Source organism: Desarmillaria tabescens (genome assembly GCF_030435595.1).
Source record: "Desarmillaria tabescens strain CCBAS 213 chromosome Unknown EV420scaffold_6, whole genome shotgun sequence".
Classification (NCBI taxonomy): Eukaryota; Fungi; Basidiomycota; class Agaricomycetes; order Agaricales; family Physalacriaceae; genus Desarmillaria; species Desarmillaria tabescens.
In genome coordinates, this window is record NW_026848305.1 from 478848 (window position 1) to 503895 (window position 25048).

The window sequence follows — 25048 nt, forward strand, 5'->3', positions numbered from 1 at the left end:
CACTCGCGGACTGCGCAGGACTTGCAAGATGCCCATCATTAGATACATCACCAACGACGTACGCATTTGCTCGACCCTCCGTCAATGCATGCGTTGAACCTCGACAGGAACTCGCAGAAGTAATCAAGAGCGACAAGGTGCCCCACAAAGACTACCTCGTCGTCGACGTCCGCGATGATGACTTTGAGGGCGGCAACATCAAGGATGCGATAAATTATCCCTCGAGCACTTTCTGGAATGACGTCGATGAGCTGGTGAAGAAGACGAAGGAGGTGCCGTTGGTAGTGTTCCATTGTGCGTTATCGCAGGTTCGGTGAGTCATTTGCTCTTTGCAAGTGGAGTTGCAGCTGATGTTGATGATGTGTTAGAGGGCCTAAGGCCGCTCGGATATATGCTGAGACGCGGCAGAATGTGCTTGAAGAGAGCCCATTGAAAGCCGACGTCGCGATTTTGAAGGATGGGTTCACACAATTCCAGGTCAAGTTCAAGGTATGTTTGTTGGCTATAGAAGGCTGTATCAATGAAGCTCATCATAATATCAGGATGACGCTGAACTCGTAGAGAAGTGGGATAAGGACGTTTGGGCGTCTGAGTGGAGTTGAAGATGCTTTTACTATTATTTATTAGATGTAGATTCTTCGTACTTCACAGTTCGTTTTGGCGCACTCTCGATCATTTGAATGACCTTTTCGCGTTCCTTTGCCATACGACGGTGGCAGATATACCTGTATGAAACGGAGATAAGCCGTGAGCAAAGAAAATCGGGCGAATTTGGCGCACCAGGACACGCCGGATATTCCAACAAAGGTCGTTATTGCCCAATGCCCAGCGACAATTGGAGCTGTCAAAGTCTTGGTGAGAGGAAATACAAGGTGTTATAACTACGCACCAGCAGTCGTTCCACGAATGAAGCCTACACCAACGCCGCTAACCAGTCCTTGCATAAATGCGTTCTTGGCGCATGGTACTTGAAGTATATTGGTCATGGACTGCTAAAGGTCAACGTCTGGCGACAGAAGAAAAGAGATGGCGTACATTGTATACATCGGTACGCAAGTTTCCCGTTGGCTGAGGTACACCAGGGGGAGGTGGTATCGTTTGAGGGTCGGACGGGGGGAGTTTGCTCACATCGGACATTGGGAAAGGAAGGAACGTGATCGAGTCTGACATTCGCGACTCTTTCCTGGACTCTCATCATCGGCGACTCGCCTACTGCTACATACGGTCTACTTCCACAAATGTCGCGTCTTGCTACGGGAAAGGATGAAGACGATGATATGCCTGCAACTTGGCTACTTCTCCAGCATTAGCATTCCATCTTTCATACGGTCTTTGTTGGCTTATCATCCTCATTATGGTGAATATCCATGCTATGATCCTGTTGTGGGCATAGAGAAGGGAAGGGCAGCTCATGGTCGGTTGTTGTAAGTCGTTCTTTTTGAGTCGCAGTCTTCCGTTGATGCAATTGGGGTAGGATGGTCCTTCTAGTTCACAAAACGGCCAGTGGACAACAGCGAGGCATACGCATACATCCCGGTGCCTACGTTTTGTTCGGTCTGGCTCATTCATTCACCGGCCGTGTCCTCAGGCATACGTCAAGGAGGAATTACGGCACTATTTTTACGACATTCTTTCAAGTCGGGGTCTCTTATCAATTTCACTACGATCTCTCAGTCTTTCGCAGTCTTATATCCGGCATCCAGATTCTTGGACGCTATTTATTGACCCTCGTCAAAGCTTTATCATTGCAGGACCAGGAGGCTTTCGACTGTGGTCTATCAAATTTGGAAACTGCTGTGTGCGCAATATTTTCGTTGCAATTCACGTATAAACGCGTTCGTCACCATCGCAAGCACCTTCACTGACTTCGTCTGTGCTAACTACAACTACCCACGCCATCCTCGAGTTTGCGTAAGACCTTTCTTTACAATGTCGAGCACACCAATACAGTTCCCGTTCTTGGTGGTTCAGGACGGTTTATTCGATTATCTTTATATCTTATCCGATGCAGGAAACCTGTTTTTCAAACCTTCGTAATTCTTTTGACTCTGCGCCTATCGTGTCCTTGCATTTGTAGCCTTCAAGTCGACCTCTATGAACATATGTACGTCGTCGCCATGTCCCGACAAGATTGCCTCAATGCAAGCCCGTCATTGTTGGAAATTCCTTTGTGACATCGGGAGACGTGTTCCTTGATGAGCCTTCTTTGAGCATTGTGCAACTGGCATGTTTGTGGTACGTGTTTTCTTTTCAATTCTGTGTTGTCCTGGCATCAAAAGGAACCGTCCTCTTAGATACCCCGCATATACGGTAGACCTACTATCGTAAAGCTACAAGCCGCATGGTAGGTGAACACGGAGTTTGTCCGCATGATTTCAGAATCAGAATCGATCAAATTGTAGTGGATACGGTCACGGTGATGTTTCGTAGCCCTGGGTGCAGAAGGATGTTTTTGATGTCTAATTTGGACTCATGTGAGCATGAATGTCGCTGAGAAAGAAGAACACAGAGACAATTTACCTATCGAGATAGATGTTTTGCCAGTTAGCTATGTCGCAGCGCTTCATCAGAGTCGTTTTTATTTGACTCGGTACCGGTTCTGAACTAGTGAATGTTCCTCCACTCCCGTGAATAACTTTTCTCGTTGCTGGCGGTCAGATATCACGGCCGAAGTCCATGTTTCATTCTCTGTCATTTCTCATTTAATTTTCTCCTTCCTTCCGCCGAGAAAGGCGACGGATATACTCAACCGCGGTGTATCCACTGGACCTGGCCTCTTAATTTACTACGCCGCACTTCGGAACCGGGCAAAGTGATGCTCCAGGGGGAATCTCTGGCTTCCATTCAAGCTGCGTCGTCATAGCAAGAGACAGTATGTTAACTTGACATGATCTTCATAACAACCCGATACATTTCCAAATGATTTGCGCAGTTCTATTCTTAACAACACATAGAAAAACACGACACTACGACTTCCAAACCATGAAACTTCGAGTCGTACCATTCCCATTCAAAGTACAAAATTATGCATAGCACGTTCCCCCAACCATCACAAACCACAAGCAGACGCGTCAACTTGGGTCGCGTTAGCCTCCACGCTTCCGAGTGCCGCCTGACCGTTGGTCAGATCATTCAACGCCGCCTCTGACGTGAAAATACCGGAAACAGCACGATCAATGGTCAACACGGTGATATTCCTATCGTTGTATGTTAACAACCAGCATGTCCCGCAGTTGGCACTGTTCCATTCCATCAACCACATCGGACGATGCGATGTAGGGGAAGTTGGGAAGGGTGCCATATGTGGTGTAGCCCTTGGACTCGAGGCCGTTTTCGCCATTAGAACAGGCGACGTTGTTCAGCGAATTGTCGCCGGCGCCATAGCCAGAATCCCAACCTACGGAAACGGCAAGCGCATAAGAGGGTATGAGGGCGAGAGCGATGGTAGAGAAAAGCTTCATTATGAATGCGGTTGAGTGGTTACTTTGGTGGGGCAGGTGGGTATTGGAGATGAAAGGCAGAACTTGCTAGATTTATAGCCTGCAGACGGCCCGCGTCGACAGCGAATGACACCGAGGTGACACACTCTTGGCCTTGGAATCGAATCTCGCGGAGTAATGAATTTGCTCGGGTCATTGCGAAGCCAATGAGATGGAAGAGCAGTGCGGTCACAAGTCACCGATAGAGCTCTTGGTACGTACTACGTTGGCGCCCGTGCGACGTAACCTTTGGTCCAGAAGCTCTGACCGGTAGTCTATAACGCATGAAAGAACAGCGTCGCCATGTTAAATAAGACATTATTAACGCTCCCGTACTGTAAATTTTACCAAAGAATTTTCAAATCACGCCAGGATGTATTATTAACTGCAACAGCCAATAGCCCAGGGATTGCAAATATGGGCAGACTGGATGGACTTATGTTGGGGGCCATCACGAATTCGAAGTTTAGTGGGGTCTCAATGGAAGCAAGCACATAGACACCTAATATAGCTATATGTTTACGCTCCCTCCAAGCCCGCCTAGCTCAATCGGATAGAGCGTCAGACTTTTAAGGCAAGGGTTGGCCCTGTCAAGGGTTAAGTGATCTGAAGGCTGCGAGTTCGAGACTCGCGGTGGGCTAATAGTTTTTGAATTTTACTCGTTGCGGGCTGCCAAATAGTGACAAAGGAAGAGACGCGTCTGTGGTGCGTGCGACTTTTCCTTTTGCGCCAACCATCATGTCTTCCAACAAGCGCAGAATCGTCCGTTCGAGGCAAGTACTCTTGTTCTATTGCCCCCACAGGTAGCTCATGCTTGCACTAGGGCTGATGTCGTGGTCATCAGTAGTGATGATGAGCCAGATACGTCAACCAGGAAGAAGAGCAAGATAACCCCGCTGTGTCCTACGTGTCAAGAGTGCGTCCGTTGTTATTTGAGCGCATACATGCACTCAAACTTGTCCAGTGGACATGCTCCTGCAGATCTTGTCGAATTGGAGACTATGCATAGAAAGATTCTTGCTGGGGTCAAGCTCATGAAGGATATGGAGAAGGAGGTCGAGACTAACGCAGAACTCAAGGCTGCCAAGGACGAACTGGATACGCTGAAGCAAAAACTAGATGCTACGCAAAGAGAACTTGCCGAGACGAAACAACGACTTGCGGAATCGCTCACTCAACGTGCCCCACAAGATGCCTACCCGTCCCCCGACAATTCGACGGAGCTGCGTGCTGGCTTCTTTCCGACGTCTACTCCTTTTTCGATGAACCCTACGCTTCCGTTCAACGCTTTCAGTCCTCCTGCTACCAATCCGTTTGCTATGAACTCGTCCTTTGCGTTTGATGCTTTCAACTCTGTTTCGTTCACGCCTCCTGCTCCCATGTTTTCTTTCGACGATTTCAATTCTAGTTTCAATTAACCTGTATAGACGCGTTGCTACTACTACAATCCGAATTGCATAAACTTGTCACCAAGCATCGTCTCTGTCTTTCCCAACTTTGCGACAGTAAATTCTACATCCTCCAAAGCCGCCGCCGCTGTGAGATAATGAGCAATTGCTGCACGTTCCTCCTGGAATAAAGATGATTAGAGAAAACCAGATATAGGCACAGAGAACCAACATTGTTCTTGCAGAGTGCTTCAAGACGTGATTCCAAGCGGAGGAAAGGTTTAATCAGCAGAACGCATTTCAATTTGAGGTGGGGTTTCTGGATGTTGTCGTTTGACATGAACTTTTCGCGAATAGAATGTTGGACTTTCATGTCATTGTATCTTGCGCCGTCGGGACAATTTTCGCTGACGCAATGCTTGCGAACATTGCGAATTGATGAGGACCTGTCAAATCTGAGAAAAAAAGCGCATATATAAAGTAACCAATGTACTTGAAATGGCAAGCCTTGGATGGACATTTAAAAGTGGTGTAACCTCTGCCGGAGATCATCTCCAGCTCGAGATTGTCCCATTCTGTATGTTGATTGAGCCTAAAGCAAGGTCAGAGAATACTCGAGATACTACGGCAAACTTACAAATGGCGCTGAAGATGGTCCCTTCTCCAGAGTCGTTCGGAGCGTACAGAATCATGTTTGAATAAAAGGCACTGCTCGCATATGTATGTATCTTTTTCCTTGGGTTTCCCCTTGACTTTTTTGTTCCTTGTCTGTCACGGGAGGTTGTGAGTATGATGGCAGGAGAACGAGACGTGGGACATACAGCGGCCATCTTGTCTATCTCCTGAGAAACCACGACGGGTGCCATGAGCATGTTCCAGAGGGCGACGCGAACTTGTTCATCATCGCAAGGAATGATATCATCAGGCACGGTCTCATCGTGCTCCTGGTAGGAGAGATCCCTGACGACTAGTCGAAGTGGTGGTTGCGAGGACTTTGAGTGACGTTTACGCGACGGTTGAGAAGGATCACATTCTTCAAACGGGACATCGTCGATGGTCGAAGATACTGTTTGTTCGTTGTCATCATCATCATCGGAAGGAGCGGCGTTACGTTTGGCAGCAGCGGTGGATTTTGCATGGATCACCGAGAGAATGTTTTTGAGACGTGGGTCCTTTTGTACTTCTTCGTCGCCCTCGTCACCTTCCTCCTCCTCCTCCTGCGAGGCCAGACGTGCAAGGCGCTCTTTTTCGGGTAAAGTTTTCATTTCTTTGAGCTGTTCGTCACGGAGCTGAAGGATTCTGGATCGTATATCTGAGGCTGTAGCAGAAGGGCCAAGAGCGAGAATATCTTGGCTTCGTAGCATTTGGAGAGCCTTGGCTCGTTCGTCGAATGTACCGGGTTCAACGGTTGCGATATTTTCTTCCCTTGATCGTCTGACAGCGCTGAGGGTGTTCTTCCGTAGCTGTTGCCTCTTTTTGCGAAGGGCCCCTGCGGTATCTTTTGCTTCTTTCAGCAGCTATGGTGTGGATATATTAGATGTGTTCGCTGCTAGTGAGGCATGCATGTTTACCTTGTCTACTGTTTCCTTGTCCACGCCCTGTCGAAGATCCGAGGCTTTGATAAAGTTGTGCAATTGTCCAATAGTGTCGTATTTTGCGCCTGCCGAGTGTTGTGATTTGGTGTTTTCGTACAAGGATTTGAACGCGTCGAGGGCTTTGGCTGCTGCGTCTGCAAGCTCGCACATCTCGGGAGAGGTCTGCTTAGTAGATGGTCAGTTGGCATAATGAAAGAATACCGACAATTACCTCTATCTCGAGCATCTGAGCTTCGGTAAGCGTAATCTGGTTGGTGATTTCATTGCCGGTTTTTGATTTGGGTTCGGGTTCGCTTTCATTCTGAAGGGGACTGTGTTGTTCGGATTGGAAGAGGACGACTATTGCAGTAACGGCGACAGAATGGATCGAGTGTAGTTCAAGTGCGTGCTGCTGCCGATTAAGATACTTTTAGACAAGAAGAGAAGTAAACGGACCTTGACATTCGGTGAAAGGGCTTCAGGAAGTTCTTCTAAAGCATGTCCCACCATGTCTATGCCTTCAATGCCTCGAACATAGCTGCTGAGGCAACCAGATTGGAAATGCCCCAGCACAATTTCTGCGGCAGACTTTCCCATTGCCGTGTTGTACTAGGGAATATCAGAAAAATAAACATATATGCTATATATAAAACTCACATAATCAGCAACCCCACGACGGGTAGAATAAGTCCCGCAAGAAGGCAGACATGCGTTGCGGCAGAGTGTCCGGTAACTGGAGGAGACGGCTGTAGCCATTATAGGTTCGTCCTCTATCAAGTTCCTTCCCCCTGGATCCATAGCGAGCAAAAACGGACGACGCTTCATGGTGTCCTCTATTGGAATTTCGCTGCCTTTGAAATGACGGAGGGTATCAAAGTCCTGGCGAGAATACGTTTGAGTGCATGGCTACGAAGAACGGACACGAACCTTGACACCTTTGAGTGCATGTCGAGAATAGAGATGCATGACGATATAAAATGAAACGTCAAACGCGAGATTGTACCAGTTTTGCACTGGGTTTAGAACGATGCGGCGTTCCTGACCGACGGTGCCGTTGTGACCCTTGTAGGCATTTGTGCGAAGAATGACTCTAAACTGAAGGGGCTTTCCCGTAGTGAAGATGCGAACGTCTTCCAGGCGCATATACTTGGGAGTGTGAGCGATGGACAAGCACAAGGTAACTGCCATCTTTACCTTTCCCTGAGTTTTATAGAGCTTGTGTGAAGGGCCGAGTGTTGATGGTCGCACGCCGGTGAAGAAAGAGATGAGACAGATTATGATACGCTGGATAGCAACGACGCGGCAAGGGCCATATGTTTCGGTATTTTTGAGGGCTTCGCGGATGAGCAAAAGGATTTCCAATTTTCCAAAGCGGGGTCTTTCTGTGCTGAACCTAGGTAGGTCGTACTTTTCGATGACTGAGGAGGGATGAGTTGAGCATTGAACTAGAGAGGGGAATACGCACGGAATGCATCGTAATTTTCAATGAGTCGAAAGAGGCCACCTTGGCAAAGCTCTTTCATACCGGTAGCCTCGCCGTCCTTGTTTCGACAGTACTTTGCTATGCAATAAGCGAACATGCGGCCGGTATGCAGAAGTGTGGTAGCTTTGATTCGTTCACTCTTGCGTCCGCGGGTACATTGGACCTTGGGAAACAGTGAGATGTGAAGAATAATATTTAGAAAAAGAGGACTTGCGACGAGATGAAGGAACATGGTTGTATATTTGTGAATGGTGGTGTCGAGCCACAAGTCGTTGACGCTCATAGTTGGGCATACAGCGAGAACGGAAAGTTCGTACTTTTCCATAACACGTTCTCGCCTGTCCCTGAGATGCGGGGATTCCGTGCCCGGTGCCTGATCTGCCCATTCCTTGACTTTTTCGAGAAGGCCAGCGAGACCGCCGTCGGTGTCCTTGTCCAAGGTCATCATCCTGGCGCGGTAGTCGAGGTACCTAGGTTGTTCTCTGCGGGCGACGACCTCTTTGGGAATGCTGGGAGCTTGCCGTGGTGCAGCACCGGACGCAGCGCCATCGTTCTAGGCAAAGAATTAGAAACGGAAGTGAACAGAGTATGACGAGAGGTACCCTGAGCGCCTGCCTGGTGATATGTGCCTCGCCGAACTGCTCGGGACGGAAAGGGTACATGGGGGTAGGAAAGAAAGGGAGGATAAGAGGGCGCGCCCTTTTTACACCTGGCGCGAGGCAGAAGGGCGGGCAATGGGCGGGCAATGACGTATCACCAGTGAGCAATGTCATGCTGCGTGCCATGCTGATGTGCGTGGGCGGGCAAGTGACGTAACATGTATTTCACCCCGTCGAGTGGGGTGGGGTACACATATTTCATCTTGTCGAGAGGGGTGGGGTGCTTCGCCATGACATATCAACAGACACGTATTCCACCCCGTCGAGCGGGGTGGGATGTTATGTAATGTACAGTTGCCGTATCTCGTACTTGTCACGTCTGTGCTGGTAGCAACTGCCTTCCCCAAAGCCTGGTCCCTGCCTGACCGTCCGGCTCGTGTTCCTGCATAAACTTTTGTGCGTGTTTTGCCACTGCCTCGGACGCCAACACGGAGAGAATGTTGTAGAGTGAATCGGCTCCCCAGGTGAATCTCGTAACGTTGATTGGTATGGACGTTCCGTTCTTGACGACGAATGGCATATTGTTGGTGAAATGCTCGAGGAGGGGGCGGAATGACTTTGATCTGTGATTCAGAGGGTCCCAGAGCTTGTCGAGGAAAACGCCGGGTCCAAACTACGCCTGGTTGAGTATGTAAAGGCGCATATATGAACACGTACGTACGAGTTTGTAGAGGTCATAAAAGGTGTTGCGACTAGTAATCATGCGAGCGTGTTCACTACTGTGTTTCTTCAACGCCTTGTTCAGAGGTTCTCGTGCGGCGATCTTTTTGGGGAGGTGGTGAAGACGGTTCCAGAGGTCGTTGTTGGTCGAGCTGCTGTATTTGAAGGCGTTTTCGATATATTTGATTTTCCACGCTCGCGCAGATTGTCCGTCGCGCCGTTCTTGTTTATTCCAACGTTCGATGAATTTTAGGGTTTCGATCATGCGTATAACGTATTGAACATATGAGTGGGCGTCCGACTCGTTGCTAAAGGCTTGAACCATCTGCCAAAAACCATCAAAAAGGTGGTGTGAAGCGAATGTTTCTCTACCTTTGGGAAAAAGACCAGCTGATCGTCAAAATCTTCCGTGTCGTCATTGTCCTGGGATTGCTGGCACCACGAGTCCCAGTCTTGCAAGGACTCGAGGGGTGTATTGAGGACCTCTGCCTAGACGCTGTGTTGGCTTCTGTCTGGATGATTGAAAACGGCTTACCCATTGTTCTGGTCTACCAGCGTAGCCGTGCAAGAGTCGTAAGAGGCCCTTTTGTTCTGCATCGATGCCAGTCTGGATGGGTCTTGACATGTATAGCTGGAAGACTCGTGCTGATAAGAAACGGGTTCTCGTTTCAGAGGTGTCGAATGCGTCGATGAGCGCGTTGTATCGTTCAATATACTCTATATCCATGGTTAGAAGGAAGATTTGAAAAGGGCGGGCACATGCCTTGTGCTTCTGGTTCGTCGTCGTCGTCGTCGTCATCTTCTAGCATTTTGATGAGGCCGTAGAGCGTTTTTTTGGCTGCCGTCACGATTTCCTTTTTGTTTTTTCGTGTTCTGGGGCTGTCGCTAGGTTCGAGAACTTGAACGAGATGGGACCTAACGGTAACGAGGGCTGTATCGAGGTCGTCCATGGTGGTGGGAGGAGACGAGGTGAGAGGAGGTGGGGTACATGGTGGTAGGAGGACAATTACGTCACCCATCGTGCGCCGATCGTGCCGTGTTGGTGCTTTTCTCGAGGGCTTTGGGTGCGCTCGGTATCTTTTTTGCTACTGCAAAAAATTGAGCGAGCTCGCAGCATAGTTGGCCTTTTGTAGTGCTGTCTAGCGGGGTGTGCTCGCTATCTTGCTTGCCGATTTATTTGCTCGCTTTGTAGTACTGCGCTATCCTATGCTCGCAGTATAATCAGTGTGCTCGCCTATCCTCACTGCTCGCCTATGGTCTAATTGCTTGCTTATGCTCGGTGCTCTAGTGCTCGTCTACACTCTGGTTGATGTGCTCGCAGTATAATGGGTGCGCTCGCCTATGACTTGGGATCGCAGTATAGTGCGCCTATGAGTTGGGTGGCTCGCCTATGCTCGCCGCTACTCGTTCCTCGCCTACGGCTCCAATAGCTCGCCGATGCTCGCTTGCTCGTTCGCTCGCCGATGCTCGTTCGCTCGTTCCTCGCCCATGGCTCGGGTCGCTCGCCTATGCTCGCAGCTCGCGACGAGGGTCCACCCCTGCGCACGAACCAGGCTGCGAGTTCGACCCTCGCGGTGGGCTAGTTACCTTTGTACCAACTCTTTTTACTTTATTTCATTGTGGAAGGAGGAAAGGAGCGCTTGAAGTTGAAAAATCGTGAATAATACTTATTTCCGAAAGAAGTACAGCCCGATCAGACGTTCGATCAAACTTTGATCGAAAGGAAGGCAGGCATTTCTGGATGTATCTCGGTAGCAGAGGGGCCTGTTACTGACTGTACATACAATATAATCCTTCCATTACAACAAGTTCAATGGAAACATTGTCGTTCGTGAATCACTTGATCATTCGTGAAGAGGCAAAGGATGTCGAGCTAACTGAAAATGGAGTCAGAGACTAGCAAGTATTCCATCGAAACAAAAGTGGCCTCTTTTTCTCCCGTGAACATTTCAACGGGCCAAGGACATATGAGTAGAAGCAATAACTTGGTTATGCACCGATGGGCACGGAAAGAGCGGGCCGCAAATCCGCTCCTATCTACAACCCTTCAAGATGATCCCATGCCACGCTCAGCTTTTACCTGGACCTCATCCTGACGATGGCTAGGACACCTGTAAGTTGTCTTATTATAGGCGCTGGATTCAGCGGTCTTGTTGCAGCCAGGCAGCTCGCGGCCGCTGGTCACTCTGTGCTCATCGTCGAAGCCCGCGATCGTATAGGAGGCCGGGTGTTATCGTACAAGGAAGGACAGTCATACCCCGTCGATATTGGCTGTAGTTTTGTGCATGGATATGCAGAGGGCGTCCCTACTAGAAAGCTGTTTGAAGATCTGGGCATCAAGATGACAGTCCCAGCACCCAAGCCAAGTCTTCTTGTTGGTCCGAATGGTACGACGCTCTTCATATTATGCGAGAAAATAACTAAATCCTTCATGCTTATGTAGGCCCGATTCCAGAGGCGCTTGCTGGAAGGCTTCATGCTAATCTTGCCGAAGCCTCCAAGGATGCTCTTACAGTCGCCGAAACCGGCGTGGCTGAGGCTCGTCTCTCCTTAGCTGACTCGCTATTCAGTAAAGGTTCAAGGCTATTTGAGGGGCTCTCTGATACCGAAAGGCCGCTAGCGGAGTCTCTTTCCCGCTGTTTGGAGGCCGGGTTAGGTGCTACCCTCGAGCAAGTCAGTTTGCGGTGGAATGGATACGAGAACAAGTTTTCGGGAACCGATGCTTTCCCAGAAGGAGGGTACCAGACAGTCACACAGGCGCTCCTGGACGCATCCTTAGCATCAGGTGCAGAACTTGTGCTAAATGCACCCGTTTCGTCCGTCTCTCTCTCTGAAAATTCGGATTCCGTCACTGTAAGGACAACATCCGGCGTGTCATACCGTGCTCTATCTGTTATTTGCACGATCCCATTAGCCGTGCTAAAGGTTGCCCCACCATCCTTTTTCTCACCCTCCCTTCCTTCGCGCAAGGTTGCTGCCATTCAACGGACGCACGTTGGAACCTTGGCTAAGATTCTCTTAACATACCCCAAGGTGTGGTGGGGAGAGTCGTACGGTGGAATTACGATCCTTCCGGACAAGTATTCGAACACATGCAACACTTCCGACCCGAAGACACTTCTGTCCTCCATCCCTTTGACTTGCGCGACGCTACATACGACGATACTCATCTATGTCAGCTGTGCAGCTGCCCCTGATATTGAGAAGATGGACAAAGCTGTTGTCGCCAACGCAGCTCATGAAATTCTGAAAGACAAAATTGGCAAAAACGCTGATGTGCCTGCGTTCTCCCATTCCACTGTTACTAGGTGAATTATTCCTGTTTTGGCCCAATCTATATCCAAGTAGGCTGATGATCATCCCCGAAGCTGGTCTGCTGATCCTTTTACACTGGGTGCGACGACCACTCCAACCGTTGTCGGAGATGAGCGTTCCCCCTTTGATTTCTTCGAGTTATCGCGTCCTGTCTGGGGCAGACGTTTGGGCTTTGCTGGAGAGCACACAGATGTTGACCATCGCGGGAGTGTACAAGGTGCTACCGAGAGTGGTAAACGTGAAGCTGAGAGGGTTTCTCAGTCTCTAGCGAGATGAGGGAGAAGCTTTAAGCAGAAAAGGAGTCAAATCCGTCAGATTGTAATTTAATAAGATTAAAAAGGCGGAGAAAAGGCCATCTGGATAAATGAGTCTTTCCTCAGTTATCAACTGACGAGGTTGTAGGGAAACAGAATTCTAAGATATCTCACCGTTTGACCAGCAAAGGTGACAGAACGGGGCCAGTAAACAAAATAACTCCGAAGCAGTGGGTACACATCCATCGTGGATTGCCGTCGAGAAAGTGAGCATGAGTACATTGCGAACGTAGAGGATACACGGACCACCACCTAAGTCTTTACAAAACATTGCATCAATAATTTGTAACATGAACAAGAAAGCATTAGAGCATGAATTCGTCGAAGAGCGTGATCGTAAAACCCATGAACGCGTAATAAAAGGAGCGTTGTAAATGAATAGATAGCTCGATAGCATAACAGATAGATAGCAATGTTAAGAACGCCGGAATCAAGAGAGGGTTACAGATGTTGTCAGATGAGGCGAGAGATGGAGCAAAATGGGATATAGTAGAGTCAAAAGAAATGAATCAATTATGCATGATGGCGTGTTAATCGTCGGGAGACCGATTTCCCAGGAACGAAAGCTTTGATGGCGCGACGCATCTTTGTAACTGTGTTTTGACTTTCGTCTTTGAGCACAGGAGTCGAAGGCGTAGCGGGAGTGGTAGCATATAACATAAATCCTAGTTCATCGACGGATGCAGCCCGCCTCACGTCATCACTGGAAACCGGCGGGGGCATTGGGGTACGGCGAATCGAAGCGAATGGCCGAGATGATTTAGGGCGAGTTATGCCCTGAACCGTGTTGTGCACGGGGCCCGCATTGTCCGATTGGTAGCCCTTACCAAGACGTTTCACGCCGGACGTGGCCATGAGAAAACGATCATATACGCCTTCCAGTCGGCGCTGATTTGGGGAATCGGGAACAGCGATGTTCTGAGTGCTGGGTTTACGAGGAGGATATGGTTCAACATGTAACGGCGATGAGGTCAACTCATCGAAAGACTTGCTGATAGGACTCGGTGTAGTGACTTGCTCGCTATCGAGAGACTTCATCGATAGGGCAGTGGTATCGATGAACATATTTCTATCCAACGGAGGCGACGGTGCGGACCTCGAGGAGGAAGGAGACAAGGGAGACGACACCCGCCTGACTAGTGCTACATCTGTCGTTGATATGGGCGTAATACGCATCTGCAGAAGATCAGCATGGGATCTGCTCTTCTCCTTGCGCTCAGAAGGGGACCCTGATTGGCCAAGAGAAGCTTCTGGGGAACTCGCGGACACCGTTGCCCTTCGCTTCTTCGTAGGTGTGTAAACTAGTGGTAACTCTTGGTCGACGGGATTCGAAGTGGCTTGTACAGATATGTCATACCCAGAAGTGACAAAGGATGTCATTGTTGGACTAGGCAGAAGATGGTCTGGGTCATCAGCAAAGATCTGATTAGCTGGGAGAACTCGTCTAGGCAATCGCGACGAACGATTGCTTCGGTTCTGCGTAGATGGGCGTAAAGGTGCTGGTGTAGGTGTCCCAGGCGGTGATGCAACTGGTGGAGGGAAGAAATTCTGTCTTGCATCATCGACAACCTCTGCCGCGCTCGTCAGTGTAGTCAATATGCTGCTGCAACAATCCACGTACTCTCCACATTGCGCATCCATACCGATATCCTGTCTTGATTACCGGTACTTTGGTTGCCAGGCTCTTCGGCGGATGATTGGACCAGTAGAGCAGGGGTAGAGGCGGAAGCTCCTGCAAGAACCGTGAGGACAGGCATCGGATGAGAATAGTCGACATACCACCCAACAGACGCGAGGTATCCCAAGACTCCTCCGCTGCAGGAGAGTTGTCAAGCATATCAATGGAGCAGCTTGGTCGCTTCCTTCCCGCTGTCTGGCCTAGCGTCGATGACTTGTACAGGCTTATCGTTTTATCTATGATTGATGAGTAGGGGAATGACGGGAAAAATGGTGATAATACCAATGGACGACCGGATGCTATGTTTGAAAACGTGTAGTGCTGATGTGGAATCCTTCTTGAATAGAAGAGAGCCGAATGATGTGTTTGCTATTGCTAGTGGTCAGTAACAGAACGAACAGCCAAAATGAACATCAAACGCACCAGGAATAGATGGTGTTGCAATGCGCGATGGTGGAGGTGTCGGAATGGTAGTTGTTCTATTTTCTTTATCCCCTTCGCGGACCTTCTGAGGGCGCCCAACAGTTGTTTCGCGGTAGGTCTCGTGTTCAACCTCCTCCTCCGAGTCCTCTATGCGTGAGATTTCTCGCAGCTTCTCCCAGTCTTTCACACGTTGATTTACAAGGTTTTCCTTTTCTTTACCTTTCCCCTTCTCTCTCTTCGCGTTACCCACATTAACATTCACACCAGTCACATCGCCAAGCACTCGTCCCCGAGGAGGATCAGCTCTAATAGGAGCGGAGACGGGGGGACTCCCAAGGACGCGCGAAGTGAGCGGTATGCGACTCTTAGGATCGACGTTCCGGGAAATGGCATGCAGTACTGGTTTAGCGGACGGCGATGATGGTGGAGAAGCCTTGATTGGGGACAAATCGGTTAACGGAGGGACCGGAACGCGCTTCTTGGCATAGGCCTGAACTAACAAGTCTCAACGCATAGCTCTTGTTCAGTTGTACGGTAAAGCTCACTTTTTGACGCGATCACTTTCGGTTGAGACTTCGACCTTGCCACGGTACGATGTCCATCTGGCTCAGCGGCCTTCGGCGACTTAGACGAAAATAGAGCCAGGGGGCTCTTCAGATTCTCTTTGCCCTTCGTTGCCTGAGGTCGAGACGATGTGAGATCAGGCTGCTTTGACATGTCCTTTTCAAAGACAAGTGACGAGGTGTAGCTTGAAGATCGTCCTGAAAGAGGTCAGTCAGATGACAAACAGTGATGGTTGAAACTTACGATGCCGAGGGTCTTCCTCTTTACGTGTTTGCCAGTATGGGTCTTGCATTGCCTGTGATGCCGTACACCGCAAGTCGGCATTAGGGGAGATCATTCTACGAAGCAGCTTTTCCATGCCCTTTGACATTGTCCAACTGCCTATCCATTTTCCCCGTAGCTAAGTGACGGAAAAACAAATCAGATCGTTGACATCAGCAAGATCGACGAGCTCACAGTTCTGGACCAGTATTTTTCAAGGTCTTCCTTGGTCGTAAATTGTTCTTGATCACATTCCTCAAAAGGGGTCCGTCCTGTAAGGATCTCGAAGAATGTTACGCCAAGCGACCATACGTCAGACTTGCGGCAATCGTGCGGTATCTCTCGTGCGCGTTCGGGTGACAGGTACTGTCAGCGAAGGATTTTTAACAAATCACGTGATCGTAGTAACGAAGAGACTCACTTCCGGAGTACCATAGGAAACCTTGCTATGAAATGCCGTCTCTGAGTCAAGGCCATATTTCTCTGCAAATCCGAAGTCAACCAGGACTGGAATATTCTTGTGAGAAATCAATATGTTGGCCGGTCTGAGCAAATTTTAGCTGCCATCAATCTATTCAGGTCAGGAGATCGTACTTAATGTCATTGTGGACTACTCCACGTTTGTGCAGAAAATCTACACCAGATAAGAGGAATCGGAACCAGCCGCGAGCTCGAGACTCGTCAACCTCAACAGGGACAAGTGCGGGGAGGTAGGCCCTGTTGCACATGAATTAGCGGATGAAACGACGCGTTGTCAAGGCTCTATGGAGTAAAGGCGCCACATAGATTGAGATTGTCAGGACGTACATGGTGATCAACGCGTAGGAAGGTGTAATGACGAAGGAGTAGAATGGGATGATCGATGGGTGTGGATCAGACTTGAAAGTACGAATGATTTTCATCTCGTTCCATCTGCCAGCAGTTAGTATACAAAGAACAACCAGCAATCCTTCACTCACAGTGATTTGACACGTGCGACGGTCGTCTTGCTCTTGGTGTTGCGGTGGACGAGCTTGACGGCGATCTTGGGCTGTAACACTCTGTCGAAGTCGTCAGCAGCGTGCGACGTCGGACTATTCTTGGGGTTGCAAAGCCAGACGCTGCCCCAGTTGCCGAAGCCAATCTACAAGACATCAGCTGTCATTCACGACATACGAACATCGATAGACGCCAACCTCTTCGATGAACCTAAGTTTAGAAGATAGTACACTGTCAGATAGAGAGAAAATGTCGTTCGCTTCGTGAGGAGGGGAAGGGGGGGAAGCTGGGTCCATGGTAGAGCCTCGCAGCGGAGAACAGACCAGCAAGGTGTGGTGCTGAGGGACGCTGGAAGGTTGGAAAGATTTAGGTCCCGGTCACGTGGGTATACACAAACAAATAACACGACCAGCCACGAGTTGCAATTTACCCTATCGGAGGCTTCCAGTGGGCGTTGCCGTGGACTGCGCTCCAGGCTACCCTGCTCATTTCATTTGCGTGACTACGTGAAGATGTGAAAGCTTAATTTTGTACCCTCAACGGCCGACACTACTCGGTTCACAACTGAGGGTTGCATTAAGAGCCCTCCCACTCATTACGGTTGTTAAGGCGGCCATTTCTAGCTTGCTGAGTAGTCAATATACGCTGATAAGTATATGCGCTAATAGCGATCTTTACGCAACGATTTTCGTCGACGCCTCCGATATCTCATCAGTGACCTTAATATACTTGTGCGCTAACCCATTTTATCCAATATCTTCTCACCAACTGTTTCGAAGTTGACGGGTAATTGGATATGGAGGACCTTTCTCTGCGCAACCTGTGCTCTTGATGTGAGTCGTTTTCTATACAAGAATAAGAACTTAATCATGTTTGCCAAATGCTTGACCGCCCGCTACCGCTCACTCAGGGTCAGACTTCTGCGATGGCCGGAGAACACAATCAACCTTCGCTTTCACTTTGGTGCCTGCCTTTCAACCCTTGCGTTCTGTCACCGTCACGGTAAGTATGTTGCGCTTCGGTTTATAATCACAATTAAAATGCGATGCTGATAAAAGTGTCGGGGCCTAATCCATATGCATCCGTAGATGTGTCTCCCGACAGCTTTTCACACTTTCGTTTACGCGTCCATGGACGATCAGATACGGCTCTCCGGTCCGCTCTCAGGCTATCAGCTGTCCTGTCCGTTCGTTCTCATCCTTGTGGCTCAGCGCTCAGTGTTCACACGATTTTTTTATAAGTGTGTAATCAACTGCGGAGGCTGATTCTGATTATCTTTCAGTTCCTCGTGCTTGCTGGCTGCCTGGCTACTGTCTTTGGACTGCGTTGTTCTACGACAGCACTTTCAACTTAATCGGGTTGCATCATGGAAGCACACAACGACCAAGAACCCATATGCATACGAAGATGAACATTGGGGATCTGTACGAGTAGCAGAGTTCAGTATTCACATGGTTCCATGACGAAGCTCCAGATCCTCGGATGGACATATCTGCCGTGCGTATCGTGGCTATGAAAACGGCTAAACAGCAAGAAAACCCCTTGTCTGATACCTGCGAATCCGATGATCTTTTTGGCAACTGCGCGTGTTATCATAATCATGTGGGGATAAATATTTCTTTGAATTTCTCGCCGATAATTCTGATTAGAGGGAGCGGACAGTAGAACATGATACCTGCGCTATTGACGTCTACTATCTCGGAAATGCTTTTAGGGCCCTCCTCCGCAGGGTGAGTCCAATTTATACGTGTGATACACCCTTGTAACGACTATAAGCAGGGTGTCAAAGCAGATTACAAACTCAGAGGGGCCTTCGCAGGACAAGAGGATTCGAGTTTATGGAACCTCTCATCTCTCCTATGACTGAATCAGATCTGACGAGGCGCATCAAGATCGACGAAGCCATCATGAAATCTACGCATATCTTGAGTAGTCTCAGTGTAATCACGCTGTCGTCCAGAGTCATTTATAACGTCGAATCTCGATTTCGTCGTTCTTCGTCCGTTCAAAACTGCCAGTCACTGGGTGTAGACTCTGGCGCTCGTCACGTGGAATACCTGCTGTTCTCGCGATGCCAGTTCGACTGAACATCGTCTTCTTTTCGTCTACCCTGCATCGACGTATCAGTTGAAGTACTACCATATCTTCGTACACTTTGCTCTCCAAATGAACTACTTCCGCACTTGAATAATAGTCCTTGGTGTAAGAAAGAATATCCGTCCGTATATCTCTCATCATTCATTCAGACGCAACGCAACGGTATTATCAATAAGGGTTCATTGTTGCCGGTTGATAAGGGGCGCATCTGCATTATCGGACGTGGCCAGTCCGGGAAATGCCGAACCTTGTCACGTCAAGGCCACTCCTTTTCCCGTTTCCCTAGCCCTTTCGTACATCGATATCTTGCCAGTATGGCGGATAAGATAACAGTTTAATGCAAGATCTGATTATTTTGTACAACATACACTTAGATAGATGGTATAAAAAGTGTCAGATAAAATAGATAGAGAAAAAGTATCTATCTACGAAGGCGCAGTCAACGAAGCTACTAAGGTATGCAATCAGTAAGAAGCATATTCAATAGCATGGAATGACAGATGCTAACCTTCGAGCAGATTCATGCATTTGCGATGGCTCCATAGAGGTTCGTGGATGCAGATATACACCCGGAGGCTGTTCGCATACCCTCTAAGAGTTGATTAAATGTGACTCCAAAACGCTTTGGTGGTATGTGCTGATTTTCCGAGTTCTGTTCGGGAACAGGAGCAACTCCAGGTACATTAGTACCGGATGCAGAGGGGGGTACATCGTCAGAAATGGGTGTTTCGTTGGGATGAGACGCCTCGGTCGGGATCCTGATGGCATTGGGAGAGTCCAGAAGCGTACTGAGAAGGTTTATCCCTTCCAGGTAACTGATGTCGCTGTCAGAAGAGAAGAGTCTGTGTAAGGACCCGGCGTCGTCCGTGGATAAATCGATCAAAATTCCATCTCGTTGACCAAGGTCAAGGGAGGTGTCAGAGAAATCGATGAGATCTCCATCCAGAACGAGGCCGTCAAGCGCGGTGGAAATTTGACCAGGCCGAGGAGTATCTGAACCATGAGGAGTCATGACAGAAATGGGCAATGATGTGTTAGAAGAGTTTAGTAGTTCGAAAGATGTTGGAGTGACTCCCGCCATCGAAGGAGACCTGGGGGCACCAGGTTGACTGCGATTCTTCTTCAAAGCCTGCCGCCAAAATTTCCGGCCTAAGAGGGCAAGGAGATCCTGCTCTAATATTTGCAAACGCTTTTTGGTAGCTTCTTCCTCCTGAGCGGTTGCTTTTTCCATGGCCTCTCTCGCAGCACGCTCAGCTGCATCGGCCAGCTGAGCCTCTGCAAGGCAACGCCGACTCACTTTCTATCAAATTGCCCATCAGCAGTCTGGCCGGCTATGCAGTTTTTACGGACAGACCTTGACATCTTGACAGTGAGCTTTTACGTTCTTTTTAAATTGGGAATATTTGCCGAGATTCTTCAAATGACCCCATCGTGTCTTGTCGAGCCCATTGAGTTCGTCTATGAGGCTATGAATCGGAAAGACAGTTATCAACATGACACGACATTTTTATTATTCAAAGACCATACTCTTTCTGGGTCTGACTGAGATCCAATGACTCTTCAGCCGACAGTTTTGTTGCGACGAGCTGGTGTAAGGAGTTTGCCCTCTTCAGGGATTCTTCCAGCTTGTCAATTTTCTTCTGTGGTGCGATGAACAGGCGTGATCCGGAGACAATCGCATAACCAACGCCAGCAATGCACACTATAATAGAGGCGCAGCCGTCAAGCATCTTGGGAATCTGTGGGTAATGGAACTAGAGAGTAGGAGCCTTAGCAGTGAGACGATCACGCTTAATAGACTCGTGCATTTGGGATTAAGTATTCGGAAGTACAATACCATGAGAATGGTAGTCAAGCGGATTCGAACCTAGAGACCTTCAAAGCTCCCTTCAGGTTAATACCGTCCGCTTTGATGCCGGGGGTGACAGAGGGCTCCAGGGCCGGACCGCAACTGGAATTGTGCTCGCCACAGCTCGTGCCTGTTGTTGTTATTCTTCCCCAAACACTGCCACCGCAATGGGTAGCGATACCACTGAACAGCCGCGCAGTGGCCCCGCAAAACTCTTCAGCAGCGAGATTTTCTGGCGGGATCATGCTGCGTGGCTGAAAGAGTGTGGCTATGAGCTACGGCCGCGCCTTCGACCTGGTTGGGTTCCATCATGGACAGGCACAAAGAAGGCCCCGTATAACTGTGAGGATGGTCACCGCGTATCGGTGCGTACACAAGAATTCCCAGCCACGTATAAGCTCACTTTCTGTTAGCGTGGTTCCGTATTCATCGATGCCAAGGACACATCAACTGGACAGGTCGTGGCAATGAAAAGAATCAAGCACGAAAACAATCCAAACGAGTTGGCCATTGGAACGCTCCTCACTAGCGAAGAGAGGTCCTTGGATCGTCGGAACCATTGCGTACCCATCCTTCGAACATTGCACATTCCAGGCGAAGAAGGACATGTCATTATCGTGATGCCGTACCTACGACCATGGTATGATCCCAAATTCAAGACTATCGGAGAAGGGATTCAGTTCTTCAGAGAGATGCTCGAGGTGGGATATCTCGTTGACATTTCTAGGGAATATTCTATACGTAGTTTTCAGGGACTCCAGTTTATTCATCATAACCATGTTGCTCATCGGTGAGTTTCTCTTTGTGCTTACTGTCCGTCTTACCAGGACACCGCTTTAGTGACGGAGGATTCACGAACATCATGATGGATGCTACCTCAATGTATGGGCCAGACAGTTTCCATCCCCGAGAGACAGATCAGAAATACGACTTCTCCGGTCGTGCGCGATATCGATCACGTACTGAACGGCCTCCGAAATACTACTTCATTGATTTTGGCCTTTCTATTCTCTATAAACCCGAAGAACTACCAGCTACCGTCTGTGCGCTTGAAGGAGGGGACAAATCAGTTCCCGAATTTCTCGCTGATAATCCAGATTCGACCAAGCGGACGCCGAAGCATGATCCATTTGCTGTCGACGTTTACTACCTTGGGAACACATTCAGAGCCTTTCTTCGTAGAGTAAGCTCTGATCTCTATTTTACCGGCACAACGCTGACTCCGTCATCTAGGGAGTTGAAGCAGATTATAAATTTAACGAGAAAGAACTCCGTGGGATGAAAGGGTTTGAGTTCATGGAGCCCCTGATAGCTGCTATGACTGAGCCCGATCCTGCGAAGAGGATTAAAATCGACGAAGCTGTCGAAAAATTTGCACTCGTCGAGAAAGGTCTCAGTGCGATGACTTTGAGATCTCGAGTCGTCTATAGCGCGGACTTCACAATTTTTCGACCCTTCAAGGCTGTTGGCCACTATGTGTGGACTCTGGGACTCATTGCACGGAAAATACCGGCCATTCCTCAGCCTTCGCAACAGTAAATGCTTGTTTCTCTTGCTCCTGATTTCGTTTGATGTCTTTGCTTTTGGTACTGATTCTGCTCTACACCTATCTACTTCTTTGGAATGTATTTAGCCTCTCATCCGGGGATATCTATGAGCCTTCACGGCGATGTCTGGTGTCCGGCTTCCTTTCCAGTCACTAAGTCAGCAAGCGCTTATCCAAAGCGGCGGCCGCTCCTTTTCTCACACAGCCCTCTCTCGCCTGATCATACTTGACGATCAACACCAATACGAGGTGAAGAATGGTAAGACCACGTCGAATCCTGACCGAATGATCGGTATTCTCTGGGTATCTCCATTGGGGACGCTTGTGCTTTTGTTCTGCTGGAGTCACAGGACGTCTACACGTTACTCTCATGATGGACCTAGGTCTAGGGAGCTGTCTGAATACAATACCATTAATTGAAACGGTGTGAATGTGGACCCACAACTTGTGCGCGCATCGTTTCATTTACTTTGTAATACGAGTGATATCTAGGGTAGTAAATACATTTCTCGCGTATCCAATCGTCGCCGTACTACGTCCAGGTCTTTTTTAAATAGCGATGGGGAACATTTCAAGTTGTAATCAAGAGCCACTTTCTCTGGTGCCCACTGCGTATGGTAACAGCTATCTTTCCTGGCGTTGTTTCAAGATATTTAGTAGATTTTCCTATGGCAAAAGAATAATGTACACGTCAGCCATAACGAAAGCCTACCACGTCTATTCATTTGATTCACGTACGAATTAATCCCGTTATCCTTGTTCTCAAGTCGTTTAGTCTTATCTGGCCAATGGGCCCGTCAAACAGTTCACACATGCTACTTTAACTTACTCCTTACGGTGCGAAGCCAAGAAGCCGGGCATAGCCTTCCAGGGTTGTTCGATGCGCCTCGACCCATACGTACGAGCCTTGTATTCATGTACGATCTCTAGGATGGTCCTTTTGTTCTTGGACGCTTCTCACTGAGACCGATATCCAGGGTCTGGACCTATCCACATGCTAGGCACCGAGTTTCAGGAGGTGTTAGACATTGAAGAGTATGCCATGAGGACCCTACAAGAACCTTGTAGTCATTTTGACGACGCGAACTAAAAGTTTTTGGTATCTTCAGAATTGGAATACAGACCGACACGTACTGCATGCAATGGATCCAGGAATCAGACGAGCAGGAGACAGCCCAGCTTAAGCACAAACGACGGCTTGAACTGTCTGGACTTGATACCGGAGGCGTCATTGGTACATTAACTCATTCTATAGATACAGTTACCAAGGTGTCGTTACGAAACTGATATATTGATACAGGCCTTTAATGTAGTACCGTATATGTAACACGCGTCATGAATCCATAATGTCTCCAGCAATAGCCGAAAAGGCAGAGGCCACGTTAGATATCATCCGTACAGTAGCCGCAGCGCTTGCAAAACGACCCACAGATTCCCCAGCGTTAGGTATTTCCGTCGGGACGGACAACTGCGTGGAAGGGTGGACAGAATCGGGTGTCCCAGTAACAATGGCTTTACCGGGAAGCGGCGGTGCCCCGGTTACAACATTGGCAGCATTTGGAGCGACCAAAGTGCTATTGAGCAAGTCGGAGGTCTGGCGAGAATTACTTTCGTCAAGGGAAAGTCTGTATATGGTTAAAGCATCTGCATCCTCCGAGGACAGGTCGATCAATATGGCCTCTCGCTGACCTAGGTCAGCAGACGGGCCGGAAAAATCGATCAAATTTCCATCTAGGATGAGGCCTTCAAGTTCACTGAGTAGGCTAGACGGTTGTGTAGCCTCTCGCGAAGGAACCATGACAGGGTATTGCAAGGGAAGGGAAGCGGATGAAAGGTTTGATGGTATAGGTGATGAAGTCACTCCCGACGAATCAGACGAACCGGACGGTGGAGTTTGTATCGTATCTGAGGTCCGAGCGTCTCCAGCGTCCTCTCTCGCGATATATCGACATTCTGGTTGAGCAGAACCAGCCTTAATTTCGGCTGTTTCCTTAGCCAGACGCTCTTGCGCCGACGCCAAATAGGCTGCATTTAGACAAGCTCGAGATGTTGACTGAAAGATGGCAGGTAGAGTCGATGATCAGTATACAGACTAGCAGCAAGTCAGGAGGATAACGGCTTACGAAAACATGGTCGCAGTGGACCTTGACTCGTTTCTTGGCCGTATTATACGCCGCTCGATTTTTCCAGTGCCCCCACCGACTTTTGGGGAGTTTTTTTAAATCATTCGTCAACCTGTTTACCCAATTAGATAACAATGTAACATAACATAGCTTTGAAATGCTAGATAAACGTACGCATCATGAGTCATACATATAGCCACTCCTATGTTCGCAGGAATGACAGTAGCTGCATTCATGTACTGGCTTTGCGCGCTGTCCATTTCAACATATAAGCTTTTGATCTTCTTTGGTGACATGATAATGTAGCACTTGATGACGTATGCAACGCCAACGGCGGCATATACAGAAGCACCAGCATCAACCATCGCAGAAAGAAAAGCGGATAAACGGTGAAGATTGGGATGTGAGGATGGGTGCTGACAAGCTATCGTTCATTCTGTAAGTTATAAGCAAATGCTGCACCAGGAATGAGAATCCTGTTGTCAAGTCGACGACCATCCTTACCGTTCAACAGATACATTTCTCATGAAGACGCCGGTTCACGGTAGCCAAAATGAGCAAGGAAAATAAGTGCCTTGTAAATTTCGCGAGTTTCAGGACGTGTTTTCGTCAGCCCGGTCCCGATGATCGATCTGATCTGAGCAAGGTGTCAGAGGT

At 48.7% G+C, this 25048-nt stretch overlaps 12 protein-coding genes and 1 non-coding gene across 13 annotated transcripts; 4 read left to right on the forward strand and 9 right to left on the reverse strand.

Moving 5' to 3' along the window:
* Nucleotides 1-107: 107 nt before the first annotated feature.
* Nucleotides 108-602, forward strand: EV420DRAFT_1263766 (Rhodanese-like domain-containing protein; the record flags this gene model as incomplete). Its single annotated transcript, XM_060467190.1, has 3 exons — nucleotides 108-313; nucleotides 369-489; nucleotides 543-602. Coding segments are annotated over 3 exons (387 nt in total), but the record flags the coding sequence as incomplete, so codon positions are not given.
* Nucleotides 468-1157, reverse strand: EV420DRAFT_1515984 (uncharacterized protein; the record flags this gene model as incomplete). Its single annotated transcript, XM_060471916.1, has 4 exons — nucleotides 1036-1157; nucleotides 890-989; nucleotides 781-841; nucleotides 468-725 (listed from the first exon to the last, which is right to left on the reverse strand). Coding segments are annotated over exons 1-4 (368 nt in total), but the record flags the coding sequence as incomplete, so codon positions are not given.
* Nucleotides 1158-3049: 1892 nt separating this feature from the next.
* On the reverse strand, nucleotides 3050-3461 carry EV420DRAFT_1475840 (immunomodulatory protein; the record flags this gene model as incomplete). Its single annotated transcript, XM_060469295.1, has 2 exons — nucleotides 3050-3197; nucleotides 3241-3461. 2 exons carry the CDS (start codon nucleotides 3459-3461, stop codon nucleotides 3050-3052), a joined length of 369 nt encoding a protein of 122 aa, XP_060335473.1.
* A 552-nt stretch (nucleotides 3462-4013) lies between these two features.
* On the forward strand, nucleotides 4014-4119 carry EV420DRAFT_t73. The gene has a single exon. It is a non-coding gene; the product is annotated as a tRNA-Lys (tRNA).
* Nucleotides 4120-4944: 825 nt separating this feature from the next.
* On the reverse strand, nucleotides 4945-5635 carry EV420DRAFT_1038003 (uncharacterized protein). The gene has a single exon (XM_060465461.1). The coding sequence runs from the start codon at nucleotides 5385-5387 to the stop codon at nucleotides 4992-4994; it is 396 nt and encodes a 131-aa protein (XP_060335474.1). The 5' UTR covers nucleotides 5388-5635; the 3' UTR covers nucleotides 4945-4991.
* Nucleotides 5144-8802, reverse strand: EV420DRAFT_1037999 (uncharacterized protein). The gene is made up of 13 exons (XM_060465460.1): nucleotides 8527-8802; nucleotides 8139-8477; nucleotides 7907-8087; nucleotides 7636-7859; nucleotides 7369-7587; nucleotides 7099-7320; nucleotides 6898-7050; nucleotides 6674-6850; nucleotides 6439-6624; nucleotides 5689-6384; nucleotides 5505-5635; nucleotides 5361-5442; nucleotides 5144-5313 (listed from the first exon to the last, which is right to left on the reverse strand). Exons 1-12 carry the CDS (start codon nucleotides 8707-8709, stop codon nucleotides 5388-5390), a joined length of 2766 nt encoding a protein of 921 aa, XP_060335475.1. The 5' UTR covers nucleotides 8710-8802; the 3' UTR covers nucleotides 5144-5313; nucleotides 5361-5387.
* On the reverse strand, nucleotides 8803-10254 carry EV420DRAFT_1037968 (uncharacterized protein). The gene is made up of 5 exons (XM_060465459.1): nucleotides 10007-10254; nucleotides 9779-9960; nucleotides 9616-9732; nucleotides 9245-9568; nucleotides 8803-9196 (listed from the first exon to the last, which is right to left on the reverse strand). Exons 1-5 carry the CDS (start codon nucleotides 10191-10193, stop codon nucleotides 8897-8899), a joined length of 1110 nt encoding a protein of 369 aa, XP_060335476.1. The 5' UTR covers nucleotides 10194-10254; the 3' UTR covers nucleotides 8803-8896.
* Nucleotides 10255-11270: 1016 nt separating this feature from the next.
* EV420DRAFT_1516000 (uncharacterized protein) lies at nucleotides 11271-13031 on the forward strand. Its single transcript, XM_060471917.1, has 3 exons — nucleotides 11271-11630; nucleotides 11687-12551; nucleotides 12612-13031. Exons 1-3 carry the CDS (start codon nucleotides 11342-11344, stop codon nucleotides 12832-12834), a joined length of 1377 nt encoding a protein of 458 aa, XP_060335477.1. The 5' UTR covers nucleotides 11271-11341; the 3' UTR covers nucleotides 12835-13031.
* A 79-nt stretch (nucleotides 13032-13110) lies between these two features.
* EV420DRAFT_1038045 (uncharacterized protein) lies at nucleotides 13111-14469 on the reverse strand. The gene has a single exon (XM_060465462.1). It carries the CDS (start codon nucleotides 14250-14252, stop codon nucleotides 13386-13388), a length of 867 nt encoding a protein of 288 aa, XP_060335478.1. The 5' UTR covers nucleotides 14253-14469; the 3' UTR covers nucleotides 13111-13385.
* A 624-nt stretch (nucleotides 14470-15093) lies between these two features.
* Nucleotides 15094-17106, reverse strand: EV420DRAFT_1038058 (kinase-like domain-containing protein). Its single transcript, XM_060465463.1, has 9 exons — nucleotides 16974-17106; nucleotides 16758-16921; nucleotides 16606-16710; nucleotides 16393-16515; nucleotides 16220-16343; nucleotides 15994-16164; nucleotides 15781-15937; nucleotides 15519-15734; nucleotides 15094-15463 (listed from the first exon to the last, which is right to left on the reverse strand). The coding sequence occupies exons 1-9, from the start codon at nucleotides 17070-17072 to the stop codon at nucleotides 15378-15380; spliced, it is 1245 nt and encodes a 414-aa protein (XP_060335479.1). The 5' UTR covers nucleotides 17073-17106; the 3' UTR covers nucleotides 15094-15377.
* A 2097-nt stretch (nucleotides 17107-19203) lies between these two features.
* EV420DRAFT_1038155 (uncharacterized protein) lies at nucleotides 19204-20694 on the reverse strand. The gene is made up of 3 exons (XM_060465466.1): nucleotides 20401-20694; nucleotides 20228-20339; nucleotides 19204-20173 (listed from the first exon to the last, which is right to left on the reverse strand). Exons 1-3 carry the CDS (start codon nucleotides 20601-20603, stop codon nucleotides 19394-19396), a joined length of 1095 nt encoding a protein of 364 aa, XP_060335480.1. The 5' UTR covers nucleotides 20604-20694; the 3' UTR covers nucleotides 19204-19393.
* Nucleotides 20695-20789: 95 nt separating this feature from the next.
* Nucleotides 20790-22341, forward strand: EV420DRAFT_1038122 (uncharacterized protein). Its single transcript, XM_060465465.1, has 4 exons — nucleotides 20790-21087; nucleotides 21136-21512; nucleotides 21563-21905; nucleotides 21956-22341. Exons 1-4 carry the CDS (start codon nucleotides 20890-20892, stop codon nucleotides 22259-22261), a joined length of 1224 nt encoding a protein of 407 aa, XP_060335481.1. The 5' UTR covers nucleotides 20790-20889; the 3' UTR covers nucleotides 22262-22341.
* Nucleotides 22342-23150: 809 nt separating this feature from the next.
* EV420DRAFT_1038112 (uncharacterized protein) lies at nucleotides 23151-25021 on the reverse strand. Its single transcript, XM_060465464.1, has 6 exons — nucleotides 24896-25021; nucleotides 24566-24847; nucleotides 24392-24503; nucleotides 23403-24321; nucleotides 23324-23354; nucleotides 23151-23265 (listed from the first exon to the last, which is right to left on the reverse strand). The coding sequence occupies exons 2-4, from the start codon at nucleotides 24754-24756 to the stop codon at nucleotides 23602-23604; spliced, it is 1023 nt and encodes a 340-aa protein (XP_060335482.1). The 5' UTR covers nucleotides 24757-24847; nucleotides 24896-25021; the 3' UTR covers nucleotides 23151-23265; nucleotides 23324-23354; nucleotides 23403-23601.
* Nucleotides 25022-25048: the final 27 nt, after the last annotated feature.

Excerpts from the sequence above, each read along its gene's own strand:
- EV420DRAFT_1038003 (XM_060465461.1), bottom strand. The coding sequence starts at position 5,387 with ATGTCCATCCAAGGCTTGCCATTTCAAGTACATTGGTTACTTTATATA.
- EV420DRAFT_1037999 (XM_060465460.1), bottom strand. The coding sequence starts at position 8,709 with ATGGCACGCAGCATGACATTGCTCACTGGTGATACGTCATTGCCCGCC. Across the intron at positions 8,088-8,138 it reads CCATGTTCCTTCATCTCGTC|GTCCAATGTACCCGCGGACG; the intron begins GCAAGTCCTCTT and ends CTGTTTCCCAAG. Across the intron at positions 5,636-5,688 it reads AGATAGACAAGATGGCCGCT|ACAAGGAACAAAAAAGTCAA; the intron begins GTATGTCCCACG and ends CTCCCGTGACAG.
- EV420DRAFT_1037968 (XM_060465459.1), bottom strand. The coding sequence starts at position 10,193 with ATGGACGACCTCGATACAGCCCTCGTTACCGTTAGGTCCCATCTCGTT. Across the intron at positions 9,733-9,778 it reads CTGGTAGACCAGAACAATGG|GCAGAGGTCCTCAATACACC; the intron begins GTAAGCCGTTTT and ends CACAGCGTCTAG. Across the intron at positions 9,197-9,244 it reads TTTATGACCTCTACAAACTC|TTTGGACCCGGCGTTTTCCT; the intron begins GTACGTACGTGT and ends AACCAGGCGTAG.
- EV420DRAFT_1516000 (XM_060471917.1), top strand. The coding sequence starts at position 11,342 with ATGGCTAGGACACCTGTAAGTTGTCTTATTATAGGCGCTGGATTCAGC. Across the intron at positions 11,631-11,686 it reads TCTTCTTGTTGGTCCGAATG|GCCCGATTCCAGAGGCGCTT; the intron begins GTACGACGCTCT and ends ATGCTTATGTAG. Across the intron at positions 12,552-12,611 it reads TCCCATTCCACTGTTACTAG|CTGGTCTGCTGATCCTTTTA; the intron begins GTGAATTATTCC and ends TCATCCCCGAAG.
- EV420DRAFT_1038045 (XM_060465462.1), bottom strand. The coding sequence starts at position 14,252 with ATGACATCCTTTGTCACTTCTGGGTATGACATATCTGTACAAGCCACT.
- EV420DRAFT_1038058 (XM_060465463.1), bottom strand. The coding sequence starts at position 17,072 with ATGGACCCAGCTTCCCCCCCTTCCCCTCCTCACGAAGCGAACGACATT. Across the intron at positions 16,516-16,605 it reads TCCTACGCGTTGATCACCAT|GGCCTACCTCCCCGCACTTG; the intron begins GTACGTCCTGAC and ends CATGTGCAACAG. Across the intron at positions 15,464-15,518 it reads GAAAGTGATCGCGTCAAAAA|GCCTATGCCAAGAAGCGCGT; the intron begins GTGAGCTTTACC and ends TTGTTAGTTCAG.
- EV420DRAFT_1038155 (XM_060465466.1), bottom strand. The coding sequence starts at position 20,603 with ATGCTTGACGGCTGCGCCTCTATTATAGTGTGCATTGCTGGCGTTGGT. Across the intron at positions 20,340-20,400 it reads CTCAGTCAGACCCAGAAAGA|CCTCATAGACGAACTCAATG; the intron begins GTATGGTCTTTG and ends TCCGATTCATAG. Across the intron at positions 20,174-20,227 it reads CTCACTGTCAAGATGTCAAG|AAAGTGAGTCGGCGTTGCCT; the intron begins GTCTGTCCGTAA and ends GCAATTTGATAG.
- EV420DRAFT_1038122 (XM_060465465.1), top strand. The coding sequence starts at position 20,890 with ATGGGTAGCGATACCACTGAACAGCCGCGCAGTGGCCCCGCAAAACTC. Across the intron at positions 21,513-21,562 it reads CATAACCATGTTGCTCATCG|TGACGGAGGATTCACGAACA; the intron begins GTGAGTTTCTCT and ends ACACCGCTTTAG. Across the intron at positions 21,906-21,955 it reads TCAGAGCCTTTCTTCGTAGA|GGAGTTGAAGCAGATTATAA; the intron begins GTAAGCTCTGAT and ends TCCGTCATCTAG.
- EV420DRAFT_1038112 (XM_060465464.1), bottom strand. The coding sequence starts at position 24,756 with ATGGTTGATGCTGGTGCTTCTGTATATGCCGCCGTTGGCGTTGCATAC. Across the intron at positions 24,504-24,565 it reads ATATGTATGACTCATGATGC|GTTGACGAATGATTTAAAAA; the intron begins GTACGTTTATCT and ends TTGGGTAAACAG. Across the intron at positions 24,322-24,391 it reads TCCACTGCGACCATGTTTTC|TCAACATCTCGAGCTTGTCT; the intron begins GTAAGCCGTTAT and ends GCCATCTTTCAG.